The following is a 12,520-nucleotide window of genomic DNA, read 5'->3' on the forward strand; positions in this document are numbered from 1 at the left end:
TGCTGGTGTCAGCGATGTTCTTTGTGGGGCTGACATCCAGAGCCACCCAGAGGATTCAGGGGCCCTGGGGTCTTTGGCGGCAGGGGGCCCCTGCTTCGGCAGTAATTCGGCAGTGGGAGGTCCTTCCACTCAGGGACCCGCCACCGAAGTGCCACGAAGACCTGTGGTGGGATCCCCCTCCGTCGAATTGCCACCGAAGACCTGGCACTTCAGCGGCAGGTCCCACTTTGGTGGTAATTCAGCGGCGAGGGGTCCTTCCACCCCAGAGCGGAAGGACCCCCCGCCGCTGAATTGCCGCCAAAGATCTGGAGCAGAAGAAGCTCCGGGGGCCCCGGCCTTGCAAGAGTTTTCCGGGGGCCCCAGAGTGAGTGAAAGACCCTGCTGCAGGGGCCCTGAAAAACTCTCATGGGGGCCCCTGCAGGGCCCGAGGCCTGGGGCAAATTGCTTCACTTGTCCCCCGCCCAGGCGGCCCTGCTGACATCAGTATTCTGGACAAAATTCTTCCTCTTGCATGCTACTTTCAGTTCCCTATAACTTATGAGTTACTTACGTTTATCTATACCATAGGTTATAGGCCTCAGGCCTCACACTGTATTCTAAAGCCAAATCTTACAGGATAAAAGCCTGTAGGCTCCTTGTGTTACTACTAAATATAAGAAAGCAGGATAACAAAGCAATAAATATAATACAGGTAAGCTGGCCCACTGCTCTAAGTCATTAGGCCCCATCTCCAGAGCTGAGGATAGAACCCAGGCGTCCTGGCTTCCAGCCCCCCTGCTCTAACTGCTACACCCCACTCCCCTCACAGAGCTGGGGATAGAGCCTGATGAGCAGTTTTAAGTACTGGACCCCACTCACCTTTCTATGGACTGAGGGACCCTGATTTCCAGTCCCAACCCCATGTTGCTCTAACTACTACACCCTACTCTCCCCTCTGCAGAACCCAGGAGTCCTGGCCACCCCATCCCCCAATCCTCTAACCTACAGCTCGCCACTTCTCCCAGGACCCAGAAGACCTGTCCTTAACCCATATGCCCTTAGCAAGCCAGGAATAGGACCAGGAGTCGTCCCACCCCATCCAGGGTGTGACCCACTTCCTCAAGTTGCCCCCCATCACCCATGATTTAAAGAGGAGGCAGTTTCACTCATCTCTGTGGTTTTTGTTTCTCAGCAGGAAGGGTGGCGAATTTGCCAACATGCTCCTGTGTCCAAATTGTGTCACCGGTGGGTGGGGGCAGGGCTGGAGAGGGGTCTAGGAACTTACGGACTCAACCAAACAAAAGTGCATTACATCAGCGCGTGTACCAGAGCCCTGCCATAAAAGGAGGCAAGAGGCAGATATTGGCAAATCGTTTCTGCTTCACTGAACTATCCGTCTGCTCCAGCCCCAGCAAACGTTACTCAGCCTGAAGCCCCCAAGGAGTTTTGGTAAGTCACAGCCCTCTGTTCTGTTGGTGCTCTAACTGCTAGATCTCACTTCCCTCCCAGAGCAGGAATAGAACCAAAATATTAACAATAGGTTCCCTCCTCCTCACCCCACGACGGTGTTGTGGCCCCCTGCCTGGGACTCCTGCCCCATCCAACCCCCCACATTCCTTGACACACACCCCTGGGACCCCTGGCCCATCCACCCCCCTTCCCTGTCCCCTGACTGCCCCCTGCCACCCCATCCAACCCCTCCTCTCATTCCTGATGGCCCCCCAGGACCCCTACCCCATCCAACCACCCCTCCTCTCTGTCCCCTGACTGCCTCTGGAACCCCTGCCCCTGACTGCCCCCCACTGCCCCATTCAACCCCTGCTCCATCCTGACTGCCCCCCCAGGACCCTTTCCCCCATTCAATCCTCCTGTTCCCTGCCCTCTGACAGCCCTGACCCCTATCCACCCCCCTACAACTCTCTAAACTCCCCTGTCCTCTTCCAACACCCCCCCCCTTCTCCCTGCCCCTTACCGTGCTGCCTGGAGCCGCTCGGAAGGGGCCAGCTCAGAGCCGCTCAGCCAGTGCCGGGGCCAACACCTGGCCGGAGCCACTTGGCTGGGACCAGCACCAGCGCCACAAGGCCCGAGCTGGGCCGAGGCCAGAGCCAGGGACGTTCAGTCGGAACCAGGCTGGGGCTGGAGGGCTCGGCCGGCGTCGGGCGTTGTACAGACAAAACTACACGGGATCTTTTTAGGGGGCAAGACAAAGATGCCACATTTATTATGATAACAATCTGATTTATGACCAATAACTAATATCTTAATTCTTATACACACACATTATACCTAATACCTACACACACACACACACACACACACACACCAGATGTTCTGCAGCTGCTGCATAGTTACCAGTCCTGGACATAGCTTGAGTTCGTGGCTTGATTTTGCAGCTTGGGTTCGTAGCTTGTGGCAGTAACTGGCCAGGAAAGCCGGGCACAAGAACGAGCTGGCTCTCTGTCGGGCCTGCACCGATGTCCTTCCATGTTGGCAGCAGAATGTTACCCTCCAAAGTCTCCCATCTCACCCATCCTTTCTGTAGGCTTTAGTTTGAATCTAGGGTCTATAGGTCTTGCTGTGTCACGCTGCCTCTGGGTTTGGTGATTGATCACCCATCAATTGCAGGCCTGACTTTCAGCCTTGAACCTGGCTTTGATCTTCCTTCTGTTGTTCTTTTGTCCTTTTCTTTTTAGGGTGGATGCTTCTTATTTTGTTTAGGGCTGTTTTCTAGGTCTTCAGTCATTGGTATTTGAACTTTATCTCATCAGGACAGGCTGGGGCTGGAGGTTGATTCCATCATCCATGCATGCCTCATTCACACATGTAAACTAAACTAATAAGATTACAGCAGGGTTTGCAAAAATGAAGGTTGGAGGAAGCTTTTACAAAATGGGATGAATGTTTTAAAATGGGGTTTGAATTACAATATGGCAAACAGTGAACAGAAGTTACAGTGTAGGCAAGTGTAGTGTGGATGGTGAACAGAAGTTACATTAATAAAGTGAATAATTAAAAACAATTTCATTTATCAGTTCTACATTGTCCCCCTTTTGACCCTTCAATCCAGGGGTATTGGGGTAATGGGTCACACTTTATGTAATTGTTTTAAAGCAGAACCAACATAACAGGTAGGGTTACTAATAGAACAATGAGGGGATGAAAAATTATATTTAGAACTGCTGGCCAGGTGGGCTGCTCCTACAACACTCTGCCCTTTGATCTATGATTATTACAGTAGCTGTTGACATTGTAGGGCAAGGTGATCTGTTGCAAACAAACCAAACAATTATAACTAGGTGAATATAACTAAAACCATTACAATGGACTAAACACCAGATATAACCTACACACAAATGAAAACAATTATAGTTATAATAATTGGGAATACAATAAAACCATAACCATTATAATTATTGGGTACATTGACAAATAAAATGAGGACCAAGTTTGATGCTGCAATAGCCATCAAACAATAAAAGTTACTGAGGTCGGGACCTCCTAAAGCACACACAGCAAATTAGATTTTGTAGGAGGACCACAGTTGTCATGCAAGGTTAAGCTGATTTGGACTTAAACTAACATTTTCTTGCTAAAATGTTGCAGAATCCCCTATTTTTAACAGTTGTTCTCAAGAAGTTTCTGGGGACCTGAAAGATGGGGCCCTACAATTATGGGCCAAGGTTTTACAAGTTATGAGGGCCCAAGAACTATCCTTTAGGGCTTGAGGGAGTAGAACCAGAGTGCATAGAGGAACGTGTGCAGTTAACAATATAAGCAAATGTAACTAACAATACAAATGTATCAATAACAAAAATTAACAACAAAATGACCATTAGATAACCTAACAAAAAATAAACCTGATGCACTGGGGACCAAAGTTTTTTGGACACAAGTGGTGATTGCTAAGTTGGATGGACTTGGGGGAAGTAGAGAGAGGAAAAGACATTTGTCCTGTCTAGTGTAGTATTTCTTTTTTTCTGGACCCAATGGTAGCACAGGACACCACTAGAGACAGACACAGAACATGCAACACAGAACACTGAACACAGACTTTGTCAGGACACTATAACCATGGGATTTTATAACTCTTCAGCTGGTACCAGCTCTCCTGATATTCTGGTTCAGAGCCTGAAAAATAGAAGCTTAGAAACAAATTAGCACAGTGCTCCCACATGGCAGACCCTGCTCCGTCTCTGCCACAGTGTGTTCGGTACTTGGAGCTGCACATATGCTAATTAAGTGGTGCATTTCTTTGAGTTTAAATGTTTTTATTTTAAAATCCCCAGCCACTTTGCCATGGCCTGGAGGTCTGAGGCAGAAGCAGGCACTGTGGTCACTGTTGCAATGGCATTCTGGCCCTAGGAGGAGGAATCTACCCAAATATTCCCCTTTCCACTCTCCAGAGGTGTCCCAAAAATTTGCCCCTTCTGGGGTCTCAAATGTTCCTTTTTCTGACATTACTGCTGCTGTAAGATGTGAGGGCGCTGTTTTAACTCTCTGTACTCAACCTTAAGGGCATCTAACTAGGTTTGAGTACTACATGCATTTTCATTTCTCTGCTTTTGCAGCAGAGGTTTGTAAATCTTGGTGCAGTTTTTTATTTTTACCTTTAGCCAATTGAAGGAATACCTCATGACAAGTTTTCCATAGAAGCCAAACTGCGGCTGCTTCCTTTTTCATTGGAGTTGAGGGTTTGTATACCTAGGCGATTTGTTGTTTTTAAGAATATCTTTAGACAGTGGTTTGTGTTTTTTAAAAACATTTTCCCCAACAGGTTGTGAGCAACGACCAACCACAACAAAAGCAAATTGATAAATATCAAGCACTATAACCCCCAATTCCTAAAAGAGCAGCTTACAACTTCTGAAAGAGCAGTTCCCTTTTTAACTCCCGGTAGAGCAACTTAACCCTCTCTGGGCCAGAGGCAGAGACACTAGCCTCCCTCTGTATCACTCGGCCTACTACCACCAAGGGTTCATACACCAACTATACAAATCCTTCCCAGGATCAGAGCGAGAAGCACGGAGTTCTCCTCTTTAGCTCAGTCTTGCTACGGCTGAGGGTGTCTGCACCTAGGATTTTTCAGTGTGGAGCGAGGATCTCTAAGTCCTCCTCCGGTTGCCCGACCTTACTACGACCGGGGGTATACCCACCTCCAAATATTTCCCCCCAGCAGTCTGGGGTGGAGAGAGGGATGCTAAATCTCTCCCCTTTTTCTCAGCCCTGCTATGACCGAGGGTGTGTATACCTTTTAATCATCAAAATTCTTAATGCCTAGTATTTTACTATTTGAATAAGATTCAAACCTAAACTCCTATTTCCTTCAGAGTCTGTGGTTAGTTAACTGAAAGTTACAATCTTTTTCCTATAGTGCCAGGCTCACTAGAGCTGACGGGGTGCACACCAGTTTTTATAATAACGGTGGATTCTATGCTTGCTCTTCCTTTGCATTCTCCACCAATAACGTTGTACAGACAAAACTACACGGGATCTTTTTAGGGGGCAAGAGAAAGATGCCACATTTATTATGATAACAATCTGATTTATGACCAATAACTAATATCTTAATTCTTATACACACACATTATACCTAATACCTACACACACACACACATATCAGATGTTCTGCAGTTGCTGCATAGTTACCAGTCCTGAAGGTAGCTTAAGTTCATGGCTTGATTTTGCAGCTTGTGTTCGTAGCTTGTGGCGGCTAACTGGCCAGGAAAGCGGGGCACAAGGACAAGCTGGGTAATGTTACCCAAAGTCTCTCTTCTCACCCTTCTTTTTTATAGGCCTTCTGTTGTTCTTTTGTCCTTTTCTTTTTAGGGTGGATGCTTCTTACTTTATTTAGGGCTGTTGTCTAGGTCTTCAGCCCTTGGTATTTGAACTTTATCTCATCAGGACAGGCTGGGGCTGGAGGTTGATTCCATCATCCATACATGTCTCATTCACACATCTAAACTAAACTAATAAGATTACAGCAGGGTTTGCAAAAATGAAGGTTGGAGGAAGCTTTTACAAAATGGGGTGAGTGTTTTAAAATGGAGTTTGAATTACAATATGGCAAACAGTGAACAGAAGTTACAGTGTAGGCAAGTGTAGTGTGGATGGTAAACAGAAGTTACATTAATAAAGTGAATAATTAAAAACAATTTCATTTATCAGTTCTACACGGGCCAGAGGGAGCCACTTGGCTGGGACCAGACGGGGCCGTGCTGCGCATCTCTGGAGCCCTCCTCATGCCCCCACACCCCAGCTTACCTGCCTGCTGCTTGTTTCAGGCTTCCCGCGGAAATCTGATTTGCGGGAAGTAGGGGAGGGGGAGAAGAAGGGGGGCAGAGTGTTCAGGAGAGGAGGGGGATGTGAGCTGGTGCCAGGGGTGGGGTGGACAGCTGCCTGAGCCTTTGTTAAATACAGCCATTTTAGAACCAGTTGTCCTGGAACAACCGGTTTTAAAAGGGTTTCTAAATTTAACAACCGGTTCCTGCGAACCAGCTCCAGCTCACCACTGACTAGAACCCAGGAACCCCAGCCCTAGCCCCAGCCTTAGCCCTCCCTGCTCCAACCACAAGGTTGCACTCCCTTCCCAGAATGAGGGACACAGCCCAGGAGTCCTGGCTCCTGGCCCTGCTTCTCTAACCACTGGGTTCCAGTCCCCTCTTGGAGTCAGGAAAAGAAGCAGATTGGGCGAGCTGTAGGGAGCAGCCTTCTTTGACACCTTCTGTTTACAGAGTGAACAGCTTTGTCTCTCACCTTCAAACGGAGCAGCCTGTTTTGTCTCTCTCTTGTTTTTGGTTCTTGTGCGTACTTTCACCGTATTCGAGGAGACAAAGTCATGGTATGTGGCAACCTTCCAGCAGGAGTATTTGAGGCTTCCCTCTGACTTCTCCCTGTATGTGCCACAAAAAACCAGCCATGAAGATGTCAGAACTGTCGCTACCCCAGAACTGTGGCAAATATCACTGTGGCTCTCCTCATCCTTTCGGCCCAATCATGCGTATGCAAGTTCCCTTCTGATCTGATTTCAGCTCTCCAAAGATCCCAGGGTGGATCTATTGCTGCCACATCACCATGAAGTCTTTTCTTGCTGTCTGCACCCTCGCTGCTCTCCTGGCTACGGGTGAGTGGGGTCTGTTCCTACAGGGGCTGATTTCCTAACTTCTCCAATGTCCCAACAGCTCAGAGCCAGCTGTTGGGTGAACCTGCTAATGAACGTAACTGAAAAGCAGCCACAGGATAACGGGGGCTGAGCTGGAGCATCTCAGTGACAACGTCCGAGGAGGAGAGGGCTGGAAGTCACAAAGTCCCATGACAGCTAGTGAAGCAATTGTAGAAATGGGAGGAAATATTTACAGTTTAAATCACGAGAACCGAGTCGTGACTGGGCAGGATTCAGAGCTGGCCAGAGGCTAAAGGCATTTCGAATGAGGATTGTCTGTTGTGTGACAGGCAGCGGATCTGAATTTCAGCAGCAGGAGCTCAAGGCAACATGAAGGGCCAGTCAGTGTGATCCCCAGCCAGTGTCAGGGGGGCGCAGCTGCACTGGAGTCAGTGGGGCCAGGGCTCAGCCGGTGTCAGGGGGGCGCAGCTGCACTGGAGTCAGTGGGGCCAGGGCCCAGCTGGTGTCAGGGGGGCGCAGCTGCACTGGAGTCAGTAGGGCAGGGCCCTGCCGGTGTCAGGGGGGCGCAGCTGCACTGGAGTCAGTGGGGCCATGGCCCAGCTGGTGTCAGGGGGGCGCAGCTGCACTGGAGTCAGTAGGGCAGGGCCCAGCCGGTGTCAGGGGGGCGCAGCTGCACTGGAGTCAGTGGGGCAGGGCCCAGCCGGTGTCAGGGAGGTGCAGCTGCACTGGAGTCAGTGGGGCAGGGCCCAGCCGGTGTCAGGGGGGCGCAGCTGCACTGGAGTCAGTGAGGCAGGGCCCAGCCGGTGTCAGGGGGGCGCAGCTGCACTGGAGTCAGTGGGTCAGGGCTCAGCCGGTGTCAGGGGGGCGCAGCTGCACTGGAGTCAGTGGGGCAGGGCCCAGCCGGTGTCAGGGGGGCGCAGCTGCACTGGAGTCAGTGGGGCAAGGCCCAGCCGGTGTCAGGGTGGCGCAGCTGCACTGGAGTCAGTGGGGCAGGGCCCAGCCGGTGTCAGGGGGGCGCAGCTGCACTGGAGTCAGTGGGGCAGGGCTCAGCCGGTGTCAGGGGGGGCGCAGCTGCACTGGAGTCAGTGGGGCAGGGCCCAGCCGGTGTCAGGGGGGCGCAGCTGCAGTGGAGTCAGTGGGGCAGGGCCCAGCCGGTGTCAGGGGGGTGCAGCTGCACTGGAGTCAGTGGGGCAGGGCCCAGCCGGTGTCAGGGAGGTGCAGCTGCACTGGAGTCAGTGGGGTAGGGCCCAGCTGGTGTCAGGGGGGCGCAGCTGCACTGGACTCGATGGGGGCAGGGCCCAGCCGGTGTCAGGGGGGTGCAGCTGCACTGGAGTCAGTGGGGCCAGGGCCCAGCCGGTGTCAGGGAGGTGCAGCTGCACTGGAGTCAATGGGGTAGGGCCCAGCTGGTGTCAGGGGGGTGCAGCTGCACTGGAGTCAGTGGGGCCAGGGCCCAGCCGGTGTCAGGGAGGTGCAGCTGCACTGGAGTCAGTGGGGCAGGGCCCAGCCGGTGTCAGGGAGGTGCAGCTGCACTGGAGTCAATGGGGTAGGGCTCAGCCGGTGTCAGGGGGGTGCAGCTGCACTGGAGTCAGTGGGGCCAGGGCCCAGCTGGTGTCAGGGGGGTGCAGCTGCACTGGAGTCAGTGGGGCCAGGGCCCAGCCGGTGTCAGGGGGGCGCAGCTGCACTGGACTCGATGGCAGGTGTCAGTCAGCTCTTGCTGAGAGCGAGACCAGCTCTCACCCGCTGGGGAATCTCTCTGGGGTTTGTGAGGTGGGAAACCCCCCTGGGGAACTAAAATCTGCAGCAAACCTGGGGAGACGCAGCCTGCGAGCAGCGTGCAATGTCTGTAGCCAGCTGGGACCAGGGATGGAACTGGGGCAGAGCGGTGAATGAGGGACCCCAGGGCGCTGAACCCGGAGCTTCCCCGCCGAGCCAAGGGAGGGACAAATCCAGGTGGCTCCTGTTTTCTCTCCGGCTCCAGGGGCCTGTCTGCAGTGTATGCGTTGTGAAGGAGAAGGAACCAGCTGCACGGGGACCATACAGACCTGCCCTGCTGGGCACAACTCTTGTGGCGTCGTTCTAACAAATTTGACACTTGGTAAGTGAGATGGACCCTACCCAACGTGGGTCAGGGAACAGTCTGGGGAGGCAGGACGCCTGGGTCCTCTCCTAGTCCCAGCTCTGGGAAGGGAGTGGGGTGGGTGGGTCTGAGCAGCGGTCAAGGAGCCAGGACACCTGGATTCTATGCCAGACCCTGTGGCTAGATCCCCGCGGCTCAGCACTGCGATGCCGAACTCCCAGGCAACTCGCCAGCCAGTGGGCCGGGGCCCGGTTCCCCGTATGGTGCATGGGGAGAGGGAGGCATCTGAGACGGGGACGCAGCAGAGACCATTGAGTGGAAGCCACCTGAGCCAGCCAATAGGAAGTGTCGAGGAAAGAGGAGTGACCGAAGCCCTGTCTCTCACCCAAAGTTTGGCCACAAAGTCCCACCTGTGCAGAGACGCCCAGCTCTGCTTGGGGTCCGTAGCCCGGAGCCCCTTGCTGGGAGTCCGGTATCTGAACCGGGTCAGCCCTTTCTTGTCAATGCCAGCAGTTGGGGAGGGGCTGCCAGGGGACCACCAATGGCTTAGTGCCAAGCTGAGCCCTGGGGGAGGCAAGTTTGAATCCACACTTGGCCCGAATTGGGGACTTCATCCCAGATCTCTCCCTCCTACAGTCATGCTAGGCCCCTGGCCTCCGGGCGGGTCTCTGTACATCTCCCCTATTGAAGCCGCCCTACATAGTGTGAAATAGTTAAACATCCCCTGGTGGGCCACTGGGACTATCTGACCCACTGGGCTCCTGGGTATGCGGGGGCAGGAGGGATCAACCTTCCCCCCACTCCCCCGGCCATCTCCTCCCCCCGGCTGTGCATTGTGCAGGGCCTGATCCGGTGGGCGTGCTCCGAGGGCAGCTCCTGTGTCAGGCCCTGCAGGTGAGATCAGCAGGGAAACAATGAGTCTGTGAATCCCACCACGGCTCAGGGGTGAGCTGGACTCCCAGTGGTGGGATTTCAGCAGCCCAGCATGTAGCCACTGGTGGGAACTTTGGCAGGAGATTCGTGGCGGCTGGGTGGGGAGCAGGACGATCTAAGGGCTGGGTTTAGGTGCTGAAATTGCTTTCTTTAGCCCTGGGCAGGACTTTGAATGAGTCACTTCCCCTCCATGTGCCTCAGTTTCCCCATGGGTAGAGGCAGGCTAATGGCACATGGGCATCATTGTGACGTGGGCGTCAATGGGCTGGGAATGGACGGGGGAAAATCTCTGTCTTCTCTGTGCAGCTGGAGAGGAGACCCAGACCATTATCAAGGGCTGTGCGACAGCCAGCCAATGTAACGCTGGCTTCGTCTCGACGAACTTTGGGAGGGGAATGATGACAAGGACGAGCATCTCCTGCTGCCAGACCGACTCCTGCACACCGGCACCTGCTCCAGGTACATCGCCCATCTCCTGCACCTCCCCCATTACCTTCCTGAGCCTGGTCCTCCTGCCCTGCAGGGGCGCCCCATGGAATAACACTGAGTCCCTGGCTGGGTGGAGTTTCGTGGGTGGGGCTCTAGGCTCCCACCAGGTGTGAACCCAGCTGGCCCCACCTGGGGCAGGGTCCAGGGCTCCCTGCTGCAAACCCCTCCCCTGCCCCTGCTGCCCCCGGCGTCCCCGGAGCTACAGCTCCCCCTGCAGGGGGCACCCAGGGCTGAGCTGTGCAGCCCTCAGCTGCTCCCCCTGCCCCGACGCCTCCTGGGGCTCGTCCCCCGAGCTGACTGTGTTTGCTCTGCTTCTTCCCAGTGCCCCCGGCTGACCCCAAACCCAATGGCCGGCGCTGCCGAGCCTGCTACGCTGCGTCCTCTGAGCACTGCCATGAAGAGACCATACAGTGCCGTGGATCCGAGACCCAATGCATGGATATCGCCGGGCCCCTAAAATCTGGTAACTTCCCTTCATTCGTTCTGGAGTTATTTTTCCTTTGCTGTCCCGTCCCCTTCCCACCTCCGTCCTCCGCCCACCCCCAAGGGCAGAAGCGAGATGCTGTTGTGTGTCGCCCACTAAGTAAAGGGGTCGGCTGCAGATCGGGACACCTGGGTTCTTTTCCCAGCGCTGGCCCCCGTGTGACCTTGGGCCAGTGTCTCCCCCTCCCTGGGCCTCTGGTTCTCCTCCCTCCATTGCCTGTCAATAGTTTAGTCTCTAAAGTCTTCAGGGCAGGGACTGGTTTAGTATTGGGAGACCCAGTCATGCTAGGCACTGACCAGACCCCCAGCGAAGATAAGGGACCCATACTCTGCTGGGCGCTAAAGACTTATAGGGAGATATAGTCCATGTCCCAAAGAGCCTGCAACTGTAGCCCACCCATCTCCTGCGTGTGGTGTCCTGTCCCCTGTAGGGGCACCAAGAGCACTTACCAAGAAAGAGTTTGCTCTGCGGCCTTAGCTAACAGCCAGTTGGCTTTTGGCTCATGCGCTAAGCCCCAGAGGCCCCAGGTTCGATCCTGCCTGGCGGCTGTCGGCATTGCACAGTCTCTGTAGGCATAGTGAGGCTCACTCTCCCAGTTTCAGAGACTGGGAAAGTGAGGCACAGAGTGGTGCCATGACTTGCCCAAGGTCACACGGGAAGGCTGTGGCAGAGCTGGGAATTGACTCCAATTTTGCAGGACCCCATCATGGTGCCTTAACTCATTATGAAGCCACCCTTTCTAAAAGATCCCACCGCTCCCACCAACAGGGAGCCGCTGATTTGCAGCATGAGTGGTGTGGCTAAGACAGGCCGAATCCAATCTGGGTATCCTCAGTGTGCTCTAGATCGGGGCTGCAAGTGACTTATTCAAGGACACACAGTGATTCTGTGTCACAGTCAAGGAGAAGGGGGAGACATGTTGGGGCAGCAGGGGTGGGGGGCCTCGGCGGGGCGCAGAGGGGCAGAGCTGAGGAGAGGCAGGGTGTTGTGTCCTGGTCCAGTTCAAGGAATGGAGCTGCACCCCTCACACTGATCACCTCCTTTCCTCCCCCGCATGCAGGTGGATCTGCCACGAAGACCATCATGAAGGGCTGTGGATCTGAGTACGTCTGTACGCAGGTCAATGCGGGTTCTGGGATCTTTGCAGGGATCAATGAAGAGGTAACCACGGCCAGATGCACACTAGCCACCAGCGCGGCCAGCACAGCTCTGGGACCCGCCGGGCTCCTCTTCCCAGCCCTCGCTGGCCTCCTCCTGCTGAAGATTCTCTCCTGATTCCCCACCCAGTGCAGTGGCCTCGCCGCACTCAGCAACACCCCGGCCTCCTGTGTTAGCCCCTGTCGGCAGCCGCTCTCCCCTCCCAGGCGCCCTGGGCTCCCGCCTGGATTCGCTTCCCCTTCATATTGTTCCGCTTAATAAAACAAACTGGAGACCAAAA

General features: G+C 54.1%; 1 protein-coding gene across 1 annotated transcript; it reads left to right on the forward strand.

Annotated features, from left to right (window-relative positions):
- The first annotated feature begins 1,188 nt into the window (after positions 1 to 1,188).
- LOC115640538 (phospholipase A2 inhibitor subunit gamma B-like) lies at positions 1,189 to 12,520 on the forward strand. The gene is made up of 6 exons (XM_030543379.1): positions 1,189 to 1,428; positions 7,008 to 7,099; positions 9,078 to 9,194; positions 10,416 to 10,568; positions 10,921 to 11,061; positions 12,143 to 12,520. Exons 2-6 carry the CDS (start codon positions 7,051 to 7,053, stop codon positions 12,355 to 12,357), a joined length of 675 nt encoding a protein of 224 aa, XP_030399239.1. The 5' UTR covers positions 1,189 to 1,428; positions 7,008 to 7,050; the 3' UTR covers positions 12,358 to 12,520.

This window comes from Gopherus evgoodei, unplaced genomic scaffold (genome assembly GCF_007399415.2).
Source record: "Gopherus evgoodei ecotype Sinaloan lineage unplaced genomic scaffold, rGopEvg1_v1.p scaffold_31_arrow_ctg1, whole genome shotgun sequence".
In the NCBI taxonomy this organism is placed as follows: Eukaryota; Metazoa; Chordata; order Testudines; family Testudinidae; genus Gopherus; species Gopherus evgoodei.

Excerpts from the sequence above, each read along its gene's own strand:
- LOC115640538 (XM_030543379.1), top strand. The coding sequence starts at position 7,051 with ATGAAGTCTTTTCTTGCTGTCTGCACCCTCGCTGCTCTCCTGGCTACG. Across the intron at positions 9,195-10,415 it reads TCTAACAAATTTGACACTTG|CTGGAGAGGAGACCCAGACC; the intron begins GTAAGTGAGATG and ends TTCTCTGTGCAG. Across the intron at positions 11,062-12,142 it reads CGCCGGGCCCCTAAAATCTG|GTGGATCTGCCACGAAGACC; the intron begins GTAACTTCCCTT and ends CCCCGCATGCAG.